Source organism: Idiotropiscis lumnitzeri, chromosome 5 (assembly GCF_059441095.1).
Source record: "Idiotropiscis lumnitzeri isolate Australia: NSW breed Sydney's pygmy pipehorse chromosome 5, RoL_Ilum_1.0, whole genome shotgun sequence".
Taxonomy (NCBI): Eukaryota; Metazoa; Chordata; class Actinopteri; order Syngnathiformes; family Syngnathidae; genus Idiotropiscis; species Idiotropiscis lumnitzeri.
Window position 1 is genome coordinate 29947866 of NC_142395.1, and position 26657 is coordinate 29974522.

The window sequence follows — 26657 nt, forward strand, 5'->3', positions numbered from 1 at the left end:
CTTGCTGGGGGGGGCGTAAAAGATAATAATTGAGAAGCACTGATTCAAACTCCCATTTCTTTTCTTTTGAAGGACTCTCGATCATCAGCAGGCTACCGGAAGTTCGATTTATTTGTTAAGCCCGAACCGGAATTTGCTCATCTGACATTTCTTACTTGTCGAAATCTTTGACGCTTGGGCGATTGACAGCAGGCAGCAGTGGGCGATTACTGTGCGCCCGTCTTTTCACTTTCGCTTTACAGTAAGTGAATTACTTTTCTGCCGCAGCTCAGAATCTTTATGACGCCACCAAGAAAAGGACAATGTTGCTGAAAATGTTGCGAACGGCGACACTTTGTTTGTCGTTGGTGTTGAGCGGCACATGCTCGACTTTTGGTAAGTCGCCGCCCGCAAAACACGCACTTGGCACTTTACTTGAGTTGTTTCGATTTCGCTAGCAGGGCGAAGCGCTAATGCCTGTTAAATGTGTCTCAGCCCTCGTAAGAGCTCCCACTCGCGAACCAGGACAATAGCCGCTGACCTACAGAGCGACAATAAGATAAAACAAACAGATCAGAAAAGTGTGAGAAGTCAGTAAATTGGCTTGCTTCAATCTTGTCCAAAAACATTGAAATGCTGATCGAATCACAGAATCATCGCGGTTGTTTCGGTCAAGTTAAAAAATGTCACTTGATCGAAACATCGCTTGTGCTTGTGTAGCTCTCACATTTAGGGGCGTGTCCGATGGATATTTGTCCGAAATCAGTGGAGAGTGCTCCAGAAATAGAAATCGATACAACATTACGATCCAATGCATTAGGTCTGAATTCCTGTGCTAGACCGTCAAGGCCAGCAAAAGCCATCATCGTTTTGCACTGTCACAATCACTGACCTACATTTGTTACCATTCTCAGTTTCCTGTCCTTCTAATCATAAAATAAAATGAATTGCTCATTATCTAGCACAACCACCACAAAGTTTATTGCCATTAGGTCTGTGAGATTAAGGCTAACCTTGATGGAAAAACGCCGTAGACATGCTAACAAACAGCATCCACAGCATTTACAAACAAAATAGTTAACGAACCGCAGAAGCAAAGCAGAGAAAAAAAAATAAGCTTCATAAAATGACTGAAATGAGAGAATGTACATTGTACACATAAATCTTGAAAATATTTTAAAAGTAAATAAAAAATGAGTTTCTAAATTTACAAAAAAGAATTATTAGACTTAATCAGTAGAGGAAAAAGCAATATTTTCCTGATTATATTGGCCGATGTTAGGTTATTATTCAGTAATAATAATCGGAGCGTTTTGCAGGTGAAATGCCGGTATAATCTTACTTTCTCATCAAACAGTAGATAATATTCTGTGTGAATGACATCTTTGCCCATCCTCTCATTTGTTCATTCTATCTGTAAGTTGTTGATATATTTTCCATTTTCAATGTTGATTTATATTTATTTTTGAAGTTACGTGCTTCGAATTTTTTAAAACCCGTTATTGTAAAATATATATAGTACACATAAAAACTGTCAACGACAATGTAAAGAAATGAATAGAATTATTTTTTAGTTTGAGCGCATCATTAAGCATTTCCGTGTTGTGCCAAAAGGGGGCGTGGCCTGACGAGCGAGTGCTGCAGCTGGAGTCACGTATTTAGTTCAGCATGTTTGCGAGTTTGTCTGTTTTTACCTTATGGCACCGTGCTCAAATCTGAGTTTGTTTTCTGCTGCAGTGGAGGACGCCTTCACCATCCAGCACGCCATCACAGGGAATTGTTTATCAGCTCACGACTCCGGAAGTTTGGCTGTCTCTGCCTGTGATGCAAACAGCACATCCCACTTGTGGAAGTGGGGCTCGGGTCACCGCCTCTTCCACGTGGCCACCTCCCTCTGCTTGGCGTTGGACGTCCACTCCAAGTCTTTGTCCCTGGCGGACTGCGGCTCCGACATCCTGCTGTGGTGGCGCTGCCTGCATGGTGCCGTGTTCACCGTCTACCAAATGGGCCTGGTGGTCAGCGGAGCCCAATTAACCGCCAAACGGGACGCCCGTGACGCGTGGGTGAGAGGAGGCTCTCAGGACAGCATCTGCCAGAGGCCGTATCGCGGTGAGTGACTTGTGAGCAAAACACCTTCAAGTGGGACCCAGCTCAAGACCCAGAAGCCAGATGGGGCCCGCCGCATCACTTCATGTGGCCCAATAACCTCCAGTGTTTTGCTCAGGTTGCAAAACATTAACACACACTTGAGGGCTCACGTCAAAGAATTCATGGAACTTTGGACGACAATCGCATATCACAGGAACGGATACCCGGTCCAAACTGCCCGGAATTTGTTCTAAATTCCAAAATGGGTCCTGAGGCACATCTGCCTAGCATGACGATGCCTTTGCCTTCGTCATGCTGTTGCCGCCATGAACGGCCTTCCTCAGACGAGCGCCAATTTTACGTCCGTTATTTGCTTGCGTAGCTATTAGTCAATTAGAAGTTGTTTCTCAAGGAGGCTCATTTGCTGCGAGGGGGGCAATTTGGCCGCCAAATATATCACCTCATTTGAATATGCGCAAATATCACCTGAGACGCACGCAAGGCCACGCAAAAGACACGTCACGCTCAGTGGTCCCCAACACTTTGGACTGCAAAGATGAACGATGGAAAAAAACTTGCAGTACTTGCGGTTTATTTGTTGTTCAAGGTTGACAAATAATTGTTTCTTTTGAAAAGTGACCAGCTTCTTTCGGTTACGTTGGACTCTTGACACAAGATGCAAATTGTCTGGGTCCATTATTTTCTGTTCCGCCGCCCCTTGCAAGAAGAAAACAATTTGTGTCCCCCCCCCAATTGTTGTTTTCAATTCACAAATTTGATGTTCTGAGATGAAAGAGCGACAACACCCAAAAGGGTGCGTCACTTGCCCAAACTGGTTCGTGAACATTTCTAAGCGCTGATCCTTTTTCGTCTTTTATGCGACGTAACAAGCAGTTAAGTGGGTCAAATTTCCATGGGGAAAAAAAACGAGGGCTCATCGAAACGCTAATGGCATTTTGGCTTCCTCCTCAAGCGCAAGATGGTGTCGGAGTGCTCGTTAAACTTTCGACCCGTCTTACTGCTGCATTCATAATCGCTCGTAAAAATCTTTCACATTTCATTGCATGGAAAAGTGTGCGGAAAGCTTTTTTTTTAATTTTGGAATGTTGTCCAGTGGAAAGGCACAGATTACAAACAGATACAGTTGCGGTGCAGAACTTTGAAAAAATAAAAAGAAAATATTGAGAAGATCCTGATAAGAACATCCTTGAAAACGTTTTTTCTCCAAACTGATTCAGAGTTGTTGATGCAAAAAAAAACAACACCTGTCTGGTCGCTGATCTACTACAGAGGGGGTTCATTTCAGGTCTTTTGGTTCCACTAGAAATGTTCCATCACGTCTTTAGTTTCATGATTGATAATTCTACCATCAAAATGTTCCATTTTCTTTCCTTTTGACATTATTTTTTTCTCACAATCTTGTCGTTGGCCTTTGACTTTCTGTGTGCTTTCTTTTTTAAAATTTTTTTTATTCATGCAGTCATTCACACCACCAATGGAAACTCTGCCGGCGCTCCTTGTGAGTTCCCCTTCAAGCACAACGGAAGCTGGCATCACGGCTGCCTCCCAGATTCGGACTTGCCGGGACTGTCCTGGTGCGCCACCTCCGCTGACTACGATCAAGACAGAAAGAAGGGCACCTGCCTAAAACCTGGCATGTTAAAAAAAACAAAAAGAAAAAAAGGGGTCTGATTTACTAAGCGATGTAGATCGCCTTTTTTGAATGAATTGTTTTACACCCGTGATTGTTTTCACTGTGAAAAGTTTGGCAAAGCAAATGAAAGACGCAAGCGAATTTTGGATATTTCATTTTGAATTCCACGCAGCTGAGACATCCAAAGAATGTGTTTGCCAACAGCGAATCATGCTTGTGAAGCAGGTTTCGTTTGAACTCGTTCAGAGAGCGCAAGATTTGGAGCGATCGCTCCAGTCGGAGTAACGTTGCGTTTAAAACTGGGCACAACTCACTCGAAAAAACTTCAACATCAATTGCGGCGAGGAAATGCTAGCTTGGAAGGAGTTTTGTCCTACGTCGTACAGTATGGCATGACGAACTCCAAGTTTGGAGTGTCCAGCTCTGGTCCTTCCTGTTTTCGACGCGACGCACTTTATTCAACGATCCTGTTCAATGGAATCAAGATGATGGAGGACGGCGAGTTTGGACATGTCGGCGTTCCATCAATCAGAAGCTCCAAATTGTTTTTGCCTTTACACAAACTCTCCGCCGCACTGACCAATACAATAACTTCCTTTCAGATGATGACGAAATCATCTCATATTGCTCGTGCTAAATAATAATAATAAGAATAATATTTTCCTTTATTAGTCCCACAATGGGGAAATTCGAGATTCGAACGGGTCCTGAACGCGGCGCCTTAGACCACTCGGCCATCCGTTGGCATCTACTGCTCAGGGTTTTGGTGGAATGAAAAATGAGTTATTAGATGAGCTTCGACATTCGTTTGCTGACGTTTTTATGCCCACAAATATTTAGTAAATCAGACCCTGAAGGTTAGTGTTCGACGGAAAAAAAAGTCACACACACTCAACTATCTGCCTGACTTTTCAGAAATGGGTTGCCAGACTCTGTTCTCTGGGCCAGAAGAGAACTTTTGCTACGAGTTTGTTCCCAATGCCGCCGTGAGCTGGCAGCAAGCGCTCGATTCCTGTCGGAGCCAAGGAGCCGATTTGTTCAGCGTGACTCGCCCTGACGACCTTCACTCCTCCACGTGTAAGAAACTTTTGCATTCGGTTGTACTCAATATTCTTCACAGACTTTTGGTTTGAGTTGTTTTACTCGTACCGAGGAAATAGAAAAACGTCTCAAACAGCTTTCCACACACGCGACTTGACGTGAGCCATGATCAGGGGATACACATTCGTAGCTTTGAAAGCACGTCACGCGCTGACCTTTTTGTTGCCAGATTGCAACTTAAAGGTCCAGACTTGTGCCACTCGATGGCATCTCTGATGTTTGCCCGTTTCCTTGCGCCGGCCGCGGTCAGCGCTGCTTCCTCATCTTCATTTCTTTTTTGTCAACGCGTCCTGCGACGTTTGCTCCATTCAGTCTTAGACGGCCTCAACACGATGCCTGAGAGAATGTGGATCGGCCTCCATCAGTTGGACGCATCTCAGGGCTGGCAGTGGTCCGATGGTTCGCCGCTCACAATCCTGCGCTGGGAAGCAGGTGATGCCGCTTCTTCTCTTCCTTTTTCGCTCATGATGTGAACGTTGCAATAGGTCAGCCTGTTCCTCGGAATCAATGCGACTCTTTGAGTTCTTTCAAAGGGAAACATACAAACGCTATTCGACGCTTCGGAACATAAAAAAAATGGGGAGTGATATTCACTTGGAAAAACAATGGTCACGTTTTTTCACCAGACATTCAAAGTCCGTGTCCATTTTTTTGAAGACGCACTTTTATTCTTTCGCTGTTCTGCTCTTCTTCTGGCATCTGTTGTCACATATGGAAAGCGCTTTGTTGCAGCTCCAGCTCCAGAAATAAAGTTGTCTTGTATTGGATTGTAAATTTGACAACAAGAGGTTTTGAGTCAATTTTATTGTTTTATTGAAAAAAAAAAACACTCAAAGGAATTGAGGTCATTCCATACGCAATTTTGTTTATTGTCGTTGAGGATTTGAACCCACAACCTGCGAGGCCGTCTGCCAACCTTAAGATTGCGGACTCGGTCCTTCACCGTATGAAAAAGAAAAAAAAAAAATTGGCTTCAAGCCTCAAGTGCCTTTTAAAATGTATTCAAAAACTCTTCTTGCAAATTTACTTTCTGAGTGGAAAAAAAAAAGAATTCAAGTGGATATCCCTCCCCATTTTGCTTCCAACATGCCAATGTAGATCGTTAAAAATCTTTCACTTTTTGAGTCAGAAAGAGAATCTCTTCTTCTCGCTTTTAACTCCGCCCCTCAGATGACGGATAATGTGGACATTTAGACGACAGCCGGCGGCGAACGCCACTTGTCTGCTCTCCGCTCATGAAGCGTTTTTCTCATTTTTGGGTGTCAGGAATGCCCCCCATCTCTCTCATCATCGAGTCCGACTGTGGAGTCCTCAACTCCAAGCAGCGCTATGAAGCTGAAGCGTGCGACAAAAAACTGCCGTACGTCTGCAAGAAGATGGTCAACGCGACTGAAATGAGTCGGACAGGTAGCCTCTTTTTGTGACTTTCCGCCTTCCGTCATCGTCTTCAGGACACGTTTCCTGCTCTTGCAGAGTCACTCGTGTATAAAGAGACGGCGTGCGCTCCGGGTTGGCTCGCTTGGAACGGATGGTGTTACAAGTTAGTGACGGACAAGCCTTCGAACTTCACTGAAGCGCAGAAGTACTGCAACCGCACAGCGGGAGGAAGCTTTCTGGCCAGCTTCCACTCCGTCGACACCAAGGAGATGATTAGCACCGGCTTTCATGCGGGTTTGTACCTCTTATGTGTTTTTGTTTTGCTTAAAGAAACAAGTTATGTGTCACACGTGTTTACAGAATCACAGTAGTCACGCGATGTTAAGGATGTCATGCTTTCCCACTTGAATAAATCCCCCTCGTATTGGTAGAACAATAATATAACGGAAAGACACTTCGACAGTACTGAGCGAGTGTTGGCCGACCTCGCTTCTCTTGAAAAGTCCGTCTTAAAATTGGCCTCGCAAGCGTATCTGCAATTAAATCCACACTTTTCCTCCTTCGGCCATTGTGGTTAAAAAAAAAAAAAGCAAGAATATATTTTAGATTTTCGAACGGTCGCCAGTGACGACTCTCGGCTGTGTTGATTCGGCATAGCGCTGCCCCCTCGCGAGTGAGCATCCGATTGCAAAACGCGTTCATCGCCTTCATCGTAAGACCAGCGCGAAGGCCTCACTGGAACCAACTCACGATCTGATTGGCTATCGCAAGTGTAAAAGGCCCCGGAGTCCCACGGAAGAAATGCCCGCACCATTATATCCGAAGGCCTCGGACAAATAGTGAAATCTGCCCGGCGACACTCGCTAACTGAATTCTAATTGGATAATCCGTAGATATCCGAGCGCAGGGCATCGCAACCGAGTAGCAAAAAATCTCAGAGCATTTCGAAAAAGACTTGGAATTGCCGACCGATTTCAATCAATGGCGGCAAAGCCCCTTTTTCTGTGGCCGGACTAAATAAGGCTGTCCCGCGCAGTGGCACCGCATGGCAGACACGCCTTTAGCCAAAGTTTTAATAACGGAGGACACGTCCCCAGTCCACAAAAAAAAACAGGCAATTTAGCAAAGTTGCAAATGTCCAAAAGCGAGAATATATACGGTTCATGAGCGTGTTGAAAATGATTGTCAAATGAGCGTTCCTGTTTGTCAGATGGGCGGCGCGTCAATGTGTGGATCGGTCTGGTCGGAGAGGGCGTAAATCCCACCGTCTTCAAATGGCTGGACCAAACTCCCGTCACCTTCACATTCTGGAGCCCAAACCAGCCGACAAAGTCTTCACAGGACATCAGCTGCGTTTTCTACTCTTCGGTATGTATTTGTGTTTACGCGTGCGTGCGTGCGTGTGTGTGTGTCAGTGTTAGGGAAGTACTTTGCAACGTTCGGCTCACAAATTTCAAAATGCAAACTTTTGAAGTACGGTCATCATTTCAAACATGAACTTTTTCTTTTTTTTTAATGTTGCCATCACCCTCAAAAATGCGGTCATTTCCAATTGTGACGTTCGCTTGAATATCTCAAAACATGAACTCTTTTGTGATGACATTCTGCTGAAGACATTCGTGATGTGGCGTCTCTCGTGCTTCGGTTGTTGCATTCTATTAGTTGACCAGTAGATGGCACTTATTGTACCTTTTTAACAACCCTCTCAAATTGAAACGCTTTAAGAATTGGGCATCTCTATCAAAACGATTGTGGAAATAAGAAAAAGTCAAGCCACACCCCGCTCAGCTGCCAATCAAATGTGAAGGATGAATGCTATTTCAGCTCGCATCTTTCTTATTCTGACATGTAACCGTGCGATATACCTCACGCATCATTGCAGGGCCTTTTCGTGCCAACACAACAAGGCGCTCAAAAACTTTTTTTTTTTTTCGCTTTCTCTCTTGTGAAGTGTGCACACTCGGAAGCAACAACGAGGCACTCTCAAGCCGCCGTGCCAGTAGACTATCCAAAGGGAAGATGCAATTTGCGGTTGTAGGCATAGCTAGCTCGCCGGCATGTCGCAGTTGCTCCTCAATCAAATCATCAGCGAGGTCTGCAGAAGCTCCAAAACAATCCTGATCATTTGAATCAGGCGCGTTGCAGCGAGGAGAGGTGGAAAACCGACGGGACGGCGACCCTCCAGGAACACGATTGAAGACCATCTTTGCTCGATGATTGCTGACGCGAACAAAGCGGCATCAATTATTTTAGTGGGTGAGAAGGGACTTGCAAAGTGCATCACTCGGCACCATTCTAAAAAAAAAAGAAAAATCTGGAAAATTGCCACGCTTGCGTTGTTCATACCGTAGTTTGCAGTCTTTGCATCCGTTTTCAACAATTGTCTTCAAACCATTTGTAAAACGTTCCTTCGAAACAAATCTTTTGAGTCACTCGACAAGGTCATTAAAGGAGTCGCGGAGGCTTCTCACGTTTTTTCTGTCTTTATATGCTCCAAGCGCTCGATCCATCAAGATCTCAAGCCTGTTAACTTGGCCTTGACCTCTTTTTGTGTGTGTGTCCCTCCAAGTCTCACGGATGGCAGGTTGGCCGCTGTTCTGACAAACAAGCTTTCATGTGTCAGACCAAAGGAGAAGTCAGCGAATCAACGGAGACGGCCGGCTGTCGCTTTCAAGATGTAAGGACGGTCCGCATAGCAAATTTCAAAGTGTGAACCAAACTCCCAATTTGGGATCTTATTTCTTTTACAGTTGAGCCGCCGAAAACTAGATTGGGCTTAAATCATTTTTAAATCAGTTTTATGGCCGATTTTTTTTTTCTTGGTTATTTACATGGCCATGATGACTTCCTCTTTATACTTGTTTGACGTCAAGTCTGTCTTTCCTCAAATTTCTGGTGAATGATCAAATCTATCAAATCAGTATTTCATCATTACTGACATTCGCAGAGCCACTGGCACGCAAGCTAAAGCACGTCTTACCGTATTTTTGCGACGATAAGTTGCTGCGGTCACCTCAGTCCAAAAATACATCATGAAGAAAAAAAAAGATGCATTTTTTATGGCAATGTATTTTACAAAAAGCGAGAACTAGTACAGAAGTTTGCCTCGCTCCCAAAATTCTGGTTCCCTCGTCATGTTTGTGAAAGTTTGCCAACATGTCATTGCCGTGGAAATTTAGGGATGGAGGAGACACGGCAACTCGTGTTACCGAGTGAACACCACGCAAGTGTCTTTCGAAGATGCCTGTGACGTCACCATAAGAAACAGGTGAGAGTTGCTTCTCTTGACGATTTGACGAGCACCAAGAAATAAAAAGTCAGACCCAAATTGCCACGTTGACCGTACCCAAATGGCTCAAAGGAAAGCCCAAAAATCCATAAAAGCAACGGAATTGTTTATTTTTGTTGGTTCCAAAGAATGATCGTCAGAGGAGGATATCCGATTGAAAATGAAATGACGTGTTCGTAGCGAGGCAAGAAAGTCTCACTGTCGCGCTTTGCGTGTCTTTAGCGTCATTTTTCTTTTTTTTATTTCTAGTTTTGAGCAGGCCTTCATCAGCCGTTTGCTTGGATCTTATATGAGTAATACGCCGCAGTATTTCTGGATCGGGCTGCAGGATGTGAAGAACACGGGAGAGTATCGGTGGCGTTCTCAAGTTGAAGTGACGTACACCAATTGGGGCTCTTTTCAACCAGGTAGGAACTCGTGCTCTTTACAAAACACGTCAACCGACGATTGGGCCCTTGAAAGTCACAGAATGGTCTTCAACCTGTTCCTCGAGGGCCGCCGTCCTGTCGCTTTTCCGTCTCTCCTTGCTGCAACGCTCCGGATTCAAAGGATCAGGATCGTTATCTCGCTTGTGCAGACCTCGCTGATTATCTGATCTCGTGATGGGCAAATGAAGCTTCAAATCTGCTTGATGAACCAGTTGTGCCATTTTTGGACTCCAGCAGATGGCGCTCTCTGTTCAACATTGGGCTGAAAGCACATGTTTTAAAAGCTTTATTTCAAGCAGCGAGTCACAAATGCAACAAGTGGTTCATGAAGCAAATCGAGAGCTTCATTTTTCCTTCGCTCATCTGATCATTTGAATCAGGTGTGTTCGAAAACAGCCAGGACACTGGCCCTCGGGGAACAGGACCGAGGACCGAGGACCCCTAGACCAACGGGTCGCAGAAAGTCCCTTTGTGTTCATATGGCCGACAAGTGTCGAGACACGCTTGCTGTACGTTCAACGGGAATGCAAATTGATCCGAAAAAACAAAGACACACAAGCGCTACATCAACTTTGGGAGGGCTGGAAAAAGTGAAAAGGTATCTCATCTTCATGCTCCCTTCAATGTGGTAAGGATTTCAGTTATGTGCAAAATGTTTCGGTTCAAAGTTCTACTCAACGATTCTTGTTTGGTTTCAGAGCACGCCGGAGGTTGTGCCGTGATCGCCGGCGCAAACCGCCTGGGCGAGTGGCAGGTGAAAAACTGTACGCTCTTTAACGCCGGCACCATTTGTAGGACAGACCTCAGTCCAGTTATGCCGTCAGAACCAGAGCCATCATTGCCATGCCCTGCTGGATGGGAAGCTGTAGCCGACTTCAAATATTGCTACAAGGTGAGCGAGTGACCCCATTAGCAATAGCATTAGCAATATTAGCACACAAGCCAAAACATTTGTTCAATTGCCTTGAACCTCTAAAAGGAGAGAGAGAGAGAGATCACTAGTACTCATTATGAAGACAAACTCAAGCACGCTAGTGGAATCACCTGGGGCACACGCTTGTAGAATGACATGAATGTTTTTTCCAGTACTAGTTCCACTGCCGTACGGCATGTCTGCATTGACGGCAACTATCGACGCTACAAGTGAGTCAAAACTTCTAGTGGGCATTCTGGTGCTACTAGTAGGTTCCCGAAGGAGTAGTGTTCGCGAGATTTAATCGTGTACTAGTAGGCCGAAGGTTGAGGGGAAATGTTACTAGTAAGACACGGACACATTTTCTTAGCGTTCGCTAGTTGTTCTACTAGTACCCTTAATTGCTTTACTAGCAGTCAAAGAGCATACTGGTGCACTGAAAAGGATAAAAGATGATTTGATAAGCTGGATGTCTAGCATTTGGAGTAAATGCTGAAATGGCTTTCCAATAAAAAAAAAAGAAATATATAGAAGAGGCCAACTAAATGCGTTTCGTTTTCTTTTTCATCTCTTCAGTCAGCTTCTTTTAAGAGTTTTTTTTTCTTTGTCGGTTTCCGATTCAGGTGTTTCATGAGGAGCGGCTCAGTCGCAAGCGCTCATGGGAGGAAGCCGAGAGGTTTTGTCGGGCCCTTGGCGCCGACCTGGCCAGCTTCGGCACTCCGCGTGAGATGAAGGCGCTGCATGACGTGATGACAGACACCATCAGGTACCGCTGAGATGAAGCATGCAAGCCCATCAGACGGATCGTCCTAACCCGTCGTCGTCGGTGCCGCAGCAATGATCGCTACTTCTGGATCGGACTGAACAGAAGAAATCCCGCCGACCGCTCTTGGCAGTGGAGTGATGGCCGACCGGTGTGTGGAACTTTTTGTTCTATGGTGTTAGTGGTCACAAGAGGGTGGTTGTTTGTAAGTTAAATAATTTCTTGCGCCACTAAAAGTGCATTGGGAGTTGGCGTGGACCTTGGTTGATTGCGATAGATATAAGATATATTCCAGAAACATCTGCGACAGATGAAAATTGTCTTTTCTAAAATGATTTCACACCTCCCACGCAATTCAACCCATTTGAACTTTGAACACTAATTGTGTTCAAATGCACTTTTAAAAGTATTCCGAAGGGCCTGTTGTCACCAGCGATAGACCGATTATCGGAGCCGATATTTGGCATTTTGCCGATTGTTGCTGCGGGATACGCTTCGCTCGCTCTCTCTCTGCTGTGCCGGTGGCCCTGCCTGCAGAAGCAGATTGGCCCGCCCACAGCACTATCTGATTGGTTCCTTGTCGCAGCCAAACAGCAGGAAGCCTCTTTGCTTTTTCACCTCGAGTCACACGCACTACGGGGGAGGTCGAACGAGCATGCGAAGGAAAAGAAATCGACTTTGCCCAAATTTGAATAAACTTTAAAGAGATGTTTGTTTTTACTGAACTACAGCAAATGCAGCTGAGCCTGGGAACTCCGTGCACTTTTTGTTCGACTTTGAAAACTAAGTTGTTTATTTATTTATTTTTTTTTTTGCTCACTTAAAGTTTAACTTTACTGAAATACAAAATTGCTCACAGGCATCGATTTTCTGCGCTCTTTGGGAACAACTTGATCTAATAAATGAATTGCGCTGAAAAAAAAATCGTAATCATCCAATCACTTTATTTTTTTTTTTGGGAGCTCATCACGTTTCCATCAAGACACACTAACGAAGATGTTGTCTTCCGTTTGTCCTCTAGGTGACGATCGATGTTATGCATCGAGACTTCCGTGAGGATGACGCGTACAGTCGCGACTGCGTTGCGTTTAAGGTGACTCACGTTGAGCTCTGCTCCGTTGGCTTTGTTTGGGTTGAAGAACACGTGCAAATTGAAGTCATCGCTGGGCTTGTGAAACGTCACCGCTCAAGTGATGCGAACAAAAGAAAAGCGAATGTATCCATATATATTCGAAAATACAAAATGGAAAAAAGGAGCCTCAAGGAATTGCTCATGCTCTCCAACCCTCGACAAACCACTTGTGTAATTTTTGCATTCTGTTTGAATCAAATGTTTTTTTCTGCGAAGGAATAATATGGACTTGATTTACCACGACATTTAGTCGCATTGTTATTATTAAGGTCCGACGGCTGCCGCTTTTGACATTTGGCAGGATCAAATTTGGATACGCGATGAATTGGCAGATTCATTTCCTGAATGAAGCGGCTTTCTTTTTGGGCGCTTACGCGTGTTTGCACACGGCCCGATTGTTGTTTTTGTTCGTCCGGTTTTGTTCAAGGTCGCAAAAGTTTGTAAAGTCGGTCGCCAGATGATTTGCAAACCGCGTTCACCCATGTTGAAAATTTGATGGCGACAAGAAAAACGTCTTGGCAACCTTGAATGAGCCCCGACGAAATTGCGTTTGCCGCACGCGCAACGTTCTCCCTTCCGTCACATGACCGTTACGTTACATCACAGCGAGAACATTTGACTCTTTGACAAAAGTTTATCCTTTTGTATTTAACTTTAACAAAGAGGAAAATTGGAAAAAATCTGCCAATTTGTTTTGCAGATTTTTGAATATCATTCAATTTGTCTTATGTGACCACGTTTAAAAAAAGTCAAATAACGGACGATAATTTATCAGTTGGGCACCACATGTTAGCATTGTCAGAATTGCGACTCGAAACATTGCATCGCGATGCCATGCGATATCTTGACTTGTTACCAGGTGCGTTCTGATCGCAACGATGACATTAATGGCAAAAACGTCTTTCCTCAATAGACAATGAGGGAAAGCATGAAGCATCTCTTTATGTTGTTCCTCCACGACCTTCTTCCGGCATCTTTCTACGCTTCGCCGTTTCACTGCGATGCCAGGCTGGAATGGGTCTGCCAAATCCCTCGCGGTAAGGAAATGACTTCAAGACTTTGCAAGGCAAGGCAGCTTTCTTTCCAGAGCACATTTCAGACGCGAGGTAACGCAATGTGCTTCGCACAACAATGACGAGCATTTACAAATCGGTAACGGCGTTCCAGAGCAAAAAGTAGCTCCGAGAATGCACCTTAACAACATTTGGACACTTCAACAGAAAAGAGACCAAATCAAAGACAAATGTCATTTCAAACCATTTCCACTTGGGACCGACTTGCCCTTTGTCGGCGTCTTATTTTCCATTGGCCGTCGGAACAGCCAAATGCAGCTTGACTAAAAAGCCGCCTTGCTTTGTCTCGTTCTTTGAGTGAGAATAATTTGGACAGTTCAAGTGTTCATGCGGAAAGCCATTTGAGCATTTATTCGCTCTCCGAGTCGATATCTGCTGTAGCTCGAGGCTCTTAGTTCCCACGAGTAAGTCAGTTCAGCCCACTAGTAGCAAAGCTGCCTTCCACTAGTTGTTACATTTGCTCCATTTGTACGATTGGAATATATTGAGGATATCTGAATGCTGAAATGACTTTCGATCGTGTTAAGCCGTCGGCTCTCCGCGAGCTATTTATATAATCCCATTGTAAGTAAGCGTCACACTAGTAACCAGCAACTGTCACAAGAAAGAGACTTTGTGTAATGCAGTGCTTCTCCAGTATCTTCTGTTACGCCCCCCAAGGATGAAAAACAACAATTTGCCCCCCCCACCACCACCCATGCTCCGCCGCAATTATAAATGATAGCATTTCCGTTGCAAAACAAGCCTACACCAAAGAGTTGATCCTCGCAATAGGCAATGAGCGCGCTGCTGCCAACTACTGGACTGGATGTGCAATTACATGTCATTGTTGTATGGCAAAAAAAAAAAAAAAAAAAAGCGTGTTCCACGCCCAAGCATTGCACTGCACCTCCCCGCCCCACGATTTGAGAAGCGCTGCTTTTATTGCTGTAGTCTTTAAAAACGGATCCTTCTTTTGTCATTTTATAGGAAAGACACCAACGTTTCCAGACTGGTACAATCCAGGTAATAAAAAGTTTTTTGATGGTGTAAAGTCATTTACGTCTTGAAATAGACTTTGTTACGACAGTCGTCAAGATTAGGGTTGGAAAATTGGCAAACGTTGGCAAACTCCCATGAGAATTTCTGACGGGAATAATGACAAATGCCAGTGGAAATTTCCCAATCTGGAATTCCCCCAAAGTGCCCCAGCTTCAGAATCAGAATCAGACTGGCCTTTTTGTACAGCGAGATTTGGGAGTTCCCCTCTTCAACAAATTATTTCATGAAATAATTCAATCCCAAAAAATCGAGTTCTCTTTCAAATTGGAAGGAACTTTTCACAAGTGGACCACGAATTATCGACCTTGTGGCAAAGCGACTCAAGAGTGCGCTTCTTGAGCTGCGTCGTGCTTCTCAGGTGTGCATCATGAGACATCCATCTTCATCGACGGCGGCGAGTTCTGGTTTGTCGACGAGCCTCGGCTGACTTACGAGGAGGCAATCCTCTTTTGCACGATGAACGGAAGCAAACTGGCTTCGCCGCCGAGCTCCACTGCCACCGGACTCATCCACGAGAACCTACAAAAGGCGAGCGTTGCTGCGGTGACACTTCCAATTCAGACACAACCGAACAATAATATGTCATGTGTAAGTTGCCAAACTGCACTGAAGCGGAATTTGGACAGTTTGCCACTTTCGCTAACTCAATTATCCCCAATTTTTTTGGGGAGTATTGTGTGTCTAGTTACCAGAGCTGGGCACTTGACCCCCTTTTTTTTTCTTCGGCCGCAATCTCGGTACCCAGCCTGCCTCAACTCTCCGGCCTTTTTCATCAAAATTGAGAATAATTTGCTGGCTAATTTACGATTCATTTATTATCGTGAGAAGTGTTTCGTCAAACCGAAGTGGCTTCATGGTTTGTTCTTTGTCTGTGGTATTGCCCCGCCCCCTCTTGTAATGGTACGCCCCAGTAGTGGGTCACCACGTGATCTCCGCGTAAGGAAATGCAGAAGCGTTTGTCTCACGTCTCTTCATACACAAGCGGTTGGTCGCGCCAAAGGAAATTTTTGTTGTTTCGCGAGTCGTTTCATCACACGCACGAGGGCCGATTCGTGGGCTTACTCAAATCCATCCGCGGCTTTCCTTTTTCGAAATTTGTCGCCCTTTGCCCCAAAAAAATGACTGTCCCGCCGGGCCGGAGGGTCGGCCGGTGCCCGTCCCGAGACGGACTGGCCAGCTCTGTCGAGTACAATTCCAAACATTTGCTGGAGTCGTGCGATGCGAACGAACGCTATTAATTGTCAAATGATCTTGAGCAGTTGTCAAGTTCTCCCAAGCAAGGTTGGTGGATCCATCTGCAAGATCCCCGGCCGATGTTCCCCATGACGTAAGACAATCGCCACCGCCGCCGGCGCCGTTGCTGCTCATTTGCCAGTCGGCTTTTCGGCACATGAGCGTTTGTTCGTGTCTTGCAGACGTTCGTGGCTGCACTTTTCTTATTCAGCTCTCTTTGGTCGATGCACCTCCATCAGTCCCGAGAGCCCCTTTCCGAGTGAGTCAATAAAATACGTTGAAGTTGAGTGAGTTCAACCGGCAGGCCTTGTTTGATGTTACTTCCCTTGCCGAGTTCGTAGCCACGCTCCATTTTTGTCATGCCTTTTCATTCTTTTACTGGGGGGAAAAATAACCATTTGTTTTCATTTTTTTCCAATCTATTTTTATTTTTTTGCACAATACACAGATTGAAAAATTTTTGGTATATTTTCAAGACTCCACCCACCTTTTTGTTTCTATTGCAAATATTACTTTTGAGTCTTTTGCACAGAGAACGCTTCCAAATGTTCACTTCAAAATGATGCAAAATGGTTTCCATGATTAGCAGAAGGTATCGCCACTTCTTCAAAATAAATTCTTGCTCCGTTGAAGTGCAGTCTGCACTAAACGACACTTTTACAAGCGACTCTACGTTAAGAATGGGACTTGAAATTGTTCAAAAGTGAGAAACAATGAACTTAGGAAAGCAAATTGAGTCTGGAACAAAATCAAGAGTTTTCGTGGATTTTAATTGTCAAAAGTGGCCACATTGCTCCAAAAGTTCAATTTGATCAAACAATTCTTGATCATTTCGAAAGGTCAACAGGAAAAAAGAGCTTTCATTACATTTGCATTTACTCAGCTAAAATTTCTTTTTTTTTTTTTAAACAAAGCGCCATGGACACGGGTGGCCACTGGATAATTTGACTTTTTTTCTCAACAATGTTTTGACTTTGTTTTTGTTTTTTGTTTTTTTAAACAATGTTTTGACTTTTTTTCTGTTTTGGCTTTGGTTTTTTTTGGTGTTTTTTTAAACAATGTTTTGACTTTTTTTCTGTTTTGGCTTTGGTTTTTTTTGGTGTTTTTTTAAACAATGTTTTGACTTTTTTTCTGTTTTGGCTTTGGTTTTTTTTGTTCTTTTTTTAAACAATGTTTTGACTTTTTTTCTGTTTTGGCTTTGTTTTTTATTTTTTTCTGTGCCGCATTACTTTCAGAGTACGAGCACAGTTGCAGACAGCAGTTGCCGTTTGTGTGCGAAAGACTTAACGTCACATTGGTGGAGAGCGACCCTCTGCAGCCTCATTCTGGGGGCCTGTCGTGCGGAAATTCCTCGCTGGCCTTCAGAAATAAGGTTTGAGACTTGTCACATCCTTTCGTCACTGCCCTCTTCCTTGCCAGCGGCGTGTAAATAATACTCGACATGGCGGCAAGTGGTCAGGGCCTGCTCTGTTGTCCGAAGCACTCGGCGACATTTACGAGGCGGTTTTGACTCTTTGTTCCACCTCGTTTCCTCTTTTTCGTTCCAACATTGGATTCCCTCAATTGAGTTGCAACTTTTTCCAGAAACGACAATCATTTGATTTCTTTTTTTTCTAGTGCTACACAGTGCTGCCGAATGCGAAGCCAATGTCGTTCAAGACGGCCAACGAGGTGTGCCTCTCATTTGGAGGAACGCTGGTCACCATATCTGACCAAGTGGAGCAAGGTCATTCTTTGAATGTTCCAATGACTGCCCTGAGCTTGAAGCACATTCTGTTCCTAACATCCCAAATGCTACCGCTTCCTTCTTTAGACTTCATCACCAGCCTGTTGCCTCAAATGAAGGACATGGGAGGCATTTGGCTCGGTCTCAAACGCAAACACTCCAAACTGGAGTGGCTGGACAAGTCGCCGGTGAATTACGTCAATTTCCACCCACTTCTGGTTGGAATGCAGAAGCCCATAATCGTCAACGTGAGTGCCGATGCGCGGCCGCTAGGGGGCGGGATCAAGTGAACGCCGCATGTGTGTCACATTTTGCAAGTGGCAAAATAGGAATCGCCGTCGCATGATGTGGCGACATGGCGACGCTTTCGCACGACGGTGACGATGAAAAATCAGTGTATGCGAATATTCGTCACTTTTTTTTGTTTTCCATCAACATTGAACCATGTTTATAATTTCTTATAAAGCAAATTGTGATTTGGCGAATGTCATGCAAAGCTCACATCATTCCGAACGCAAAGCGCAGTGTCTCAGATTCGAACGCCTCAACGATTGGTCTTCCTCAATGGGCAGCGGACGGACGGGCGGAATGACTTCATATGTTGTTCTTCATATGGAAGTACCAAAACTGATCATTTTCAAATGACGTCGGCAGCTTTTCTAGAAAATCACAATGTCCCGTGTGGTCCTCGGGGGGGTTGTCTGTTACCGAACCGTGTTGGTGTACATTAAGTTGAGCGGCGCCGCGGTCCTCACTTCATTTCTTTGCGTTCTGAATTTTGTCTTCAAAGCATCTGGAGATTTTTTTTTCTTTGCAGACGTTTGACCCCGACAACTTGGATTTGTGTGTCTTTGTAATCAATAACCCAAACTCAGCCATGATGGGAACGTGGGACTTCACCTCCTGTAGCCAATATCAACATGGGGCAATTTGCCAACACTACGCCGGTGAAACGCCGCTTCTTGCTGCCGAGCCAACTTTTTGGCCTTCTTCATCGTGGCTCTCTTGTCATTTCAGATCAAGTGGAGGAGCCGTCCGTCGCTCGCGAGCCCTTCCAGATTAACAACCACACCTTCCGGCTCCTCGTCAGCAACCTCACCTGGTTCGAGGCGTTGGAGCTGTGCACGAAAGGAGGCGCGGACCTGGCCAGCGTTGCCGACACCCTCCTGCAGTCCACGCTCAGCGTGCACGTGAGCCGTGCGCGCACGCCCATGTGGATCGGCCTCTTCAGCGAAGACGTTTGTGTGCCCCTCGCGTGACACGTTTGGCCTCTGACGTCAACGCAATGCTCAAAAGGCTCCCGCGCTCGCTCCCCCCAGGACGGGATCCACTACCGCTGGACGGACCACAGTCACACCGTCTTCAGTCGCTGGTCTTCTGACGTCACGGCCGGCTCCTGCGTCTACCTGGACACCGACGGCTTCTGGAAAGCCACCGAGTGTGAGCAGGAGCTCGGCGGCGCCATCTGCCACAAACCGCACGGTGAGTGACGATTTCTCATTTATCCCATTTTCGCCAATTGCCATCCTGTCCGGACATTAGTGATAGACCGATTATCGGCCCCATAATGATCATTTTGCCAATTTCTTTTTTGTTTTAAACTTTCACGGGCTATCATTAAACGCTGGTTTATTTTGGCTCGCTGCAGCCCACTTCTCTCTCTTTCTCTTTGCTGTGCTGGTGGCCCTGCCTGCAGAAGCAGATTGGCCCGCCCACAGCACCATCTGATTGGGGAAGTCATCGGTTGAATGAACTTTTATTTGAAGTTTATTTATGCTCATGTCCTTCAACCCTTCAGGTGTCATTCGATAAAGGATGCAAAGTTGACATGAAAAGTGACCTCATCATTGAGCAAATGACACTTAATGACGATTATCAGAAGGATCCATGACAAGTGTCATGTCAAAATTATGAACAAACTTCAAATAAAGTCTTTTTTCACTTTCTTCTTATTGTACGCCGGAAAATCTATTTTTGGGGTTAGGAGGAAGTCCGCAATCTTTGAAAAAAATCTGGGCAAATTTCCTTGATGTTGTCCTACTGGGTAACATTTCTGTACTCGACGGGTTGATCTAATATTGTGGGGTTTTTTTTTTTTGCACCCCCAACAAAGCTTTTGGATTGGTTTGTTTGTCAACTGTTCTGATGTCAATAAAAAAAATCTTTACAAAACTTAAATGTGCCATTTTTGATTTTCAGAAGAAATAATAACCACACCGGAAGACGCGGCAGCAAAGTGTCCCCACAAAATAAACGGCCCCAACTGGATTCCCTTCAAGAACAACTGCTACTCCTTCCAGTTGGCTGCGTCCAGATGGGATCCGATGGACCGCGGGTCCATCGGCAGAACCTGCGTGAACCTTTGTGAGAAAGTCGCGGCAGCAAATGAGAATTTTCCGCGTGCCGGTCCCAATGAGGTGTTTGCGTTGCAGACGACGGCGCCGACATCCTCAGCATCCGCAACGGCGAGGAGAACGAGTTCATCAGGCAGCAACTTGTGCCTTTTCAAAGCTTGGTTCAGTTTGTGTGGCTCGGGCTGATCCGAAACAAAAGTGGGTGTTTGGACGGCTTTGCTTTTCTTGCGCGCGCACGCTCGCCCACCACGTTTGTGACGCCATGCAAATTGTTTCTGTCGCGACGCTGACAAAAAAAACCCCCAAAACTTTTTCTCTCATGGTGCACGATTACATTGAATTTGACCGGGACATTTTTGGAATGTTTTGACATTGATGATGTCATCATCATATTCCGAATGCGTTGGCGTTCCGCAGCGAATGTTTCTGATGTGGCCCAATATTGGATATTTTGGCGCATTCCAGCTCATTCGCTGCCATTGACGGATTTAGAAGAGAAAAAGCTCTCGTGTTTTAAATGTCATCGAATGATCGAAAAGCGTCGAAGCGTTTCTTCCATTTTTTTTTGTATGTTCTTTGTCATTTGGAAGACAATTTTCGCTCGTAGTTGTCCAACAACTGTCTTTGTGTTTCCGTTGGTGGTTTTCCACGACTTTTGGCCGACTCAACTTTTGGAATAAAATGGAACCTTCAGAGCAAACTAGCGTGCTGCACTAGTAACCGTAGTAGACCTAACTAGTAGGCGTTTGTCAAGCACTAGTAGCAGGCTGGACCAAATAGCAAAAGCAAAATTTGGTTTTCCATATTTCTCTTGACTTTTTTTTGTTGGTTTCTTCTCAGGAAAGCAAAATGTGGCGTCTTGAAAATGAGCTTGTCAAATGTGTGTTTGCAGCGAGCGCCGGCCCGTTCAAGTGGCACGATGGCACCAACGTGCAATATTCCAACTGGAGAAATGGAAGACCGCAAGTGGATGGCGACTTTATGGCCGGTGTCAATCTCCAAGGCGAATGGGTTCTGGTCACCAACCCAATGTTATTCTCCGAGTTCAAGCGACGAGCCATCGTGACCTGCAAACTGGATCACGGTTTGTCATTCGCAAATCGGGAGGAAAATGCGGGGAGGTTAAGTCGGAAAATGTCTTTGCAAGAATATGTTGTGGCCTCATTCGTGGAAAAGGCCACGCTAGAAGAAGATTTAAGCCGACTCGTTTTCATGCGTCGTTCTGCCGTCGATGGGAGTTGACGTCCGTCGCGCAGTGGAATGTCCCGACGTGCGGGAATTCATTCCAGTCGACACATTTGGACGAGCGTGGGCATTTTCCCATTTGTCACCACTCGATTGCTTCTCCCCCAAGAACCAAAAGAGGAGTACTCCGAATCCACGAGGAACTATCAGCATCTTGGCGACTTGACGTACGAGGTGGTGACGCGACGCCAACTGAGTTGGTACCAAGCTCTGGAAGAGTGCGCTCAGCGTGGAGGCCACCTGGCCAGCGTGCACGATGGCCAGCATGCCGCACGCGTGAAGCTCCTCGCCAAGACGGACGGATTCCCGCTCTGGGTTGGGCTGTCCAACCAGGAGGTCAGAACTTGCTGAGAGTCCGTTTTCACTCAATTCTAATTTGGATGTGTCTGACCATTATCCGATGGATTTTTTTTGAAACGGAACCCAAAACTCCACACGATTCTGTGAAACGATCTTTAAAATACATGCAAACATATTTCACTTTCCTTGGACGCCAATCCACTTTTTTATTGCAGATGGGACTGAAATCCCATCAACAAATTTCGGCTCATGTGTCATCTGTGCTCAAGAAAAGTCGAATAAGCACTTGAATTGATTTTTCCCAAATGTTTTTGTTTTGCTTCTCATCATTGAAACGTCCCTGAGGCTGTTTGGCATCACGGATGACCCGGATTACAGAATTTTTTTACAGCGGAGACCTCAGAGACATGGCGTTGCAAATCAATAGGTTGATTTATTTCATTATTTTTTTTAAGTCCTTTCAATCGATATGGTTTCAATTTTGGCTGAATCTTTGCATCCCGAACGCAGCCTATACAATATACCGTCATTTCTCTAACATGCAATTTTTTGCCAAATATAGGATCCAAACCTCCGTACATGAGTCGACCTTCAAGAGTTTAGCAGTGCGATTGAAGTTTTTTTTTTTTTTTCCTTACTCCGCAACCTTTTGCGTGCATCCACTTAGGCCGCGGGGGAGTCGTACGAGTGGTCGGATGGGACCAGCTCCCAGTACCAAGTGGACATCTCGGAGTCTGTGGAGGGCCAGCCGAATGTGGGCAACTGCGTTTTTGTCATGCCCTCGGGTGCCTGGGTGAAGAGCAGCTGCCGCTCGCTGCTCGATGGCGCCATCTGCTACAACACCAACACCAGCACCCCGTTCCAGAGTAAGACATCCGTTTTCAAGTACACACGGGGAGGTTATTTTTGATAAGAAATGGATATGAAAGGAGTGTTAGCATTGAGCAAGAGGTTGGTTTTCAAACAACCAACTCAAAAATACAAACTAACTACACACATTGAAAAAACAAATACAAAAAAAAGGAGGGATTACACGTTGAATTGTTACCAATGAAAGGGACCAAAAATGATGTCGTAGAATAAAATGACTTCCGTTTCAAAAAGGGGGGGGGGAAATAGACAGAGTAAATGATGAAACATTGAAGATGAAACAAGAAATAACATGATTAGATTCTCATACATTAAAGAACAAACACAAATAAAGTGAAACTGCATTGTTAATTCTAAAGAAATGTGATTAAACAAACACCAAAAAAGTGAGAAAAATCGAGATCAAATTATTTTACATTAAAAGAACAAGTGGCAAGCAAATTAAATCACCACACTCAAAAACTGAAAAAAATGCATGTTTTAAATACTTATATGTGAAATAACATTTCTTTTAAATTCAATTCCCATTAAAGAAAAAACTCAAATATTTGTACAAAAAACCCATTCATATTCATGTCATACATTAAAAAAAAGACACACATTAAATGTTTGATAGAAAAAGCAGATTAAATTCCCATATTAATTAACAAACATCCATAAAATTTCAAAATTGAAATAGACATAGAAAAAAAAATTTTAGGTAGTTTATCACTCAGAATAAACCAAACGAAACGATGGTCATTTTTATTGAAATACTCATACATTAATCAACAGGCAAATAAAAAAGTTAAAAAAAAATTCAGATTAAATCCTTGAACAATAAAGAGGAAAACCATAAAAAATAAAATAAGAATACACGTTGAATTCTCACAAATTGGACCAGTGTCTTGTGCAGCAAATTGCCTCATAATCACCGTTTGGCCTTTTGTGGTCTGCCTGAATTTTTGGAGAGTCTACTCTCCATTCTTTCCTCAAAAACTCACCTATTTGCACTTTGTGTGCTCAGGACATTGTCACATGATACGTACAATAAATAGCTTTGGCGCCATCCGGTGGCATCTTGCTACATTGAGCTGCATGCTTCATTTTTGGACCAGTTTTGTTAGATTTTTTTCTTTTTTTATGAATCTCATTGGGCCTCTTGATGTTGACCCGCTAACGTCCAACCTCCGGCTTTGCGTGTGTTCTGGAACCAGGAGCCAAGCTACAGGCGAGCGCAAAGGTCAACAGCTGCCCTCAGAGCAACGGCACGTCCAAGTGGGTGCAGCGCGACGACCGCTGCTACGCCTTCGACATGAGCTTCTACAACTACAGCGTCTACGACATGCGGCGGGCCAAGAGCATCTGTCGGAGCATGGGTGCGGCGGCCATTGCGCTCACAGCGAGCCACTTTTGCAAGCCATCTTATTCAAACTGCTGCCGTGTTTATTGTTGTTGTTTTGGCAGACGCTCAATTGCTGTCTGTGAAAAGCAAAGAGGAAAACGACTTTGTGGCCAAGCATGTGAGCGACGATCCTCTCATCACCGGTCGGGTGTGGCTCGGCGTCGCCATCGATGAGCGAGGTGAACTGCCGATGCAGAGCGTAACGAAGCGGTTTTTTTTTTTGTTTGTTTTTAATTGCATCAATGGAGATGTGAGGCCAGAGAGCGTACAAGTAAAACTATTAAGCACAGTTTTTGAAAGACAATATTCTGTCATTTTTGTTTTTTCACAATCGCTTTTTTCTACTCGGTGAGTTTGTACCAACGTTTTTGTGATTAGGTTCTCCCACAGGCTGGGAGGACGGTTCGTCTCTGTCGTATTCCAACTGGAAGTCGGGTGGCTTAGTGAGCGCGGCGCAGCGGAAGGAGGCCCCGTGCGCCGTCATGGCGACCAAGGACAGCGGGAGCTGGAGTGTCGTCAGCTGCCAGGCCAGCCTCAGTCGCGTCGTCTGCCAAACCAAAGCCAGTGAGTGTCTTCGCACGCCCAACTACTGGAGCCGAGTACAAATCATTTCTACTCTCTGCAAGTAAATATGTTAGTGCTGTCAAGCGATTAAATCGCAAAAAAAAAAAGAAATTGCAATTCATCCCATTTTTTTCGGCTACTATTTTTTGCTGCAGCTTTTAACAGGTATTTACTTGAATAATATCTTGTAATTAATGTAAAATCACCAATTGTATTTTAAATCAAATATTGTTCTAATAGCTTTCTTCGTTCCTTGAATATGATCTAAATGGAGTCGTCTTTACAGCTATTTTTCTTCCAAACAATTCCCAATATATATATAAAAAGGACAAACATTTTCTGCTAGAGCGAATTACAAACCCTTTCAGGGTTCTTGGCAGATTTTAATTTTTCATCCCCCATGAATTGACAATCAAAATGCATTTGTACTTTGACATTTGTAAATATAATACAATATACGCTGGCTGTTCCCCTGCTGAATAGCATTTTCTACTATCTTTTTGTCAGAGTCTTCTGGTTCTCCCGTCGCTGTGGGCTTCTTCGTGGTCGTCCTGCTCGCTCTCGCGCTTGCCGTGGCTTTCATCGTGTACAAGAAGAAACGAGCCCACTTCTCCTCCACGGTGCGCTACAAGAGGACCACCGACCAGTCGGACACCACCAGTATTATCACAGAAGGCGAATGAGCCCGCCCGAATGTTTGCCTCAGGAAGTTTGGCTGTGCCCCGCCCACCCTCCGTTTTCCTGCCCACCCTCCGTTTTCCTGCCCATTTTTAATGCTTAAATAATTTATTTATCAATCAACTCTCCCACCGGCTTCTTTGAAGAGTGTAAATATGATCCGACTGTGTGAATGCCGTGTCTTCGTTTAGATTTTTTTACATTTTGAAAGCGCAATGAGCCCGTTTATTGCCGGGGGATACGTTGCAGACGCACCCGCTGTTGGTGAAAATTTGCAATTCAGTGAGACCATTTGCATTTTGGGGAAAAAATAAGTTGCACTAATCCCACACAGTTTAAACACACTTGAATTTGTGAAAACACACTTTTTCAAGTATTCCACAGTACCTTGTCAACCTCTTGCATTCCAAAAAAAAGGTATAACATCACTTTGAGGAAACAAAGACTCTCTGGCTTGCTTTTCGCCAAACCAAGAAGCCAAGCATGGATGCTTCAAGCTGGTTTTTGCCTGACAAAAATCCGCTACACTCCCTACTAGACCAAGTCTTGCCGCAAATGGTGGTAATCCACCCGTAACTGATACTGCGCCAAAAAGTTCATTTGTTCTTGGCATTCGTTAGATGCCGACTTTTCTTTTCCCCAAATTGAGGTTTTTTTTTTTGTTTTTTTTTTTAAATCGTGTGTACAAAATCTAATTTCTCTGCCTGGGCAGGTTCCATTGCACTGATGAACACTCACGTTGTAAAATTTGTTTTCCTTTTTACTAAAATGTCCTGTTAATTTGCGATCGTCTGAAGGAATAGATTGAAGGAGCTCAATTGTTATTTTAATTCTAAAGTTTGTGCCTTTTAAAGAAGACAAACAAAGACTTTTTGTGCTTTACTGTGCCTTTTTGGATGTCCTGCAAAGAAATGGGAGCGGTCACGTCACTGGAATAGCTTTTGTTACGTTGAACAAACGACCAGATGGGCAACGAGGAACGCATGTTTATAATTAACTGCAAGTACAGTAGTTGGCCAGCAGAGGGCGACTCAGACAAGCGTCCAAAATTGCTGCCTTGTCAGCTCGGACTTATTAATGAACTTGGTCACTGAGCAAGAACGCACTTTAACTGAGCAGCGCCACCTGGAAGACACATTTGGAGGGTTGATATTGTGCGCACGCGTTTGCTGGACATGCTTTGTACATGTGGATTTGCTTTGCAAATAAACCAAAGATGCTTCAGTTGTTGAATGTCAAACCTGACCATGCCTTTTGTGTTTAACTGTAAAGTTGGTTTCTAAGTTGTACAGCAGACTTTGTTTTTCTAAAAATCAGGTACTCCCTCCAATAAAATACTGCAGTCAGGCCAGCCTCCACTCGCAAAGACGAAGTCAAGCCAGCCGCCACTCTTATTCTCAATACTGTGCAACACGGTGCATTACGGTAATGCGCCGAAAGCGCTTGTTGGTGGCCACCTTCAAAA

General features: G+C 44.6%; 1 protein-coding gene across 1 annotated transcript; it reads left to right on the forward strand.

Moving 5' to 3' along the window:
• Positions 1–171: 171 nt before the first annotated feature.
• On the forward strand, positions 172–25256 carry ly75 (lymphocyte antigen 75). The gene is made up of 35 exons (XM_088295391.1): positions 172–375; positions 1717–2088; positions 3548–3721; positions 4637–4798; positions 5135–5254; positions 6089–6229; positions 6296–6493; positions 7410–7567; positions 8769–8876; positions 9379–9467; positions 9738–9895; positions 10615–10808; positions 11453–11595; positions 11665–11743; positions 12614–12685; positions 13638–13761; positions 14767–14802; positions 15197–15366; positions 16098–16165; positions 16254–16330; positions 17307–17443; positions 17689–17797; positions 17885–18045; positions 18615–18744; positions 18815–19035; positions 19117–19279; positions 19997–20161; positions 20230–20349; positions 21044–21235; positions 21506–21732; positions 22364–22562; positions 23763–23924; positions 24013–24129; positions 24329–24514; positions 25022–25256. The coding sequence occupies exons 1-35, from the start codon at positions 303–305 to the stop codon at positions 25195–25197; spliced, it is 5181 nt and encodes a 1726-aa protein (XP_088151517.1). The 5' UTR covers positions 172–302; the 3' UTR covers positions 25198–25256.
• Positions 25257–26657: the final 1401 nt, after the last annotated feature.

Excerpts from the sequence above, each read along its gene's own strand:
- ly75 (XM_088295391.1), top strand. The coding sequence starts at position 303 with ATGTTGCTGAAAATGTTGCGAACGGCGACACTTTGTTTGTCGTTGGTG. Across the intron at positions 8,877-9,378 it reads CCGGCTGTCGCTTTCAAGAT|GGATGGAGGAGACACGGCAA; the intron begins GTAAGGACGGTC and ends GTGGAAATTTAG. Across the intron at positions 12,686-13,637 it reads GCGACTGCGTTGCGTTTAAG|ACAATGAGGGAAAGCATGAA; the intron begins GTGACTCACGTT and ends TTTCCTCAATAG.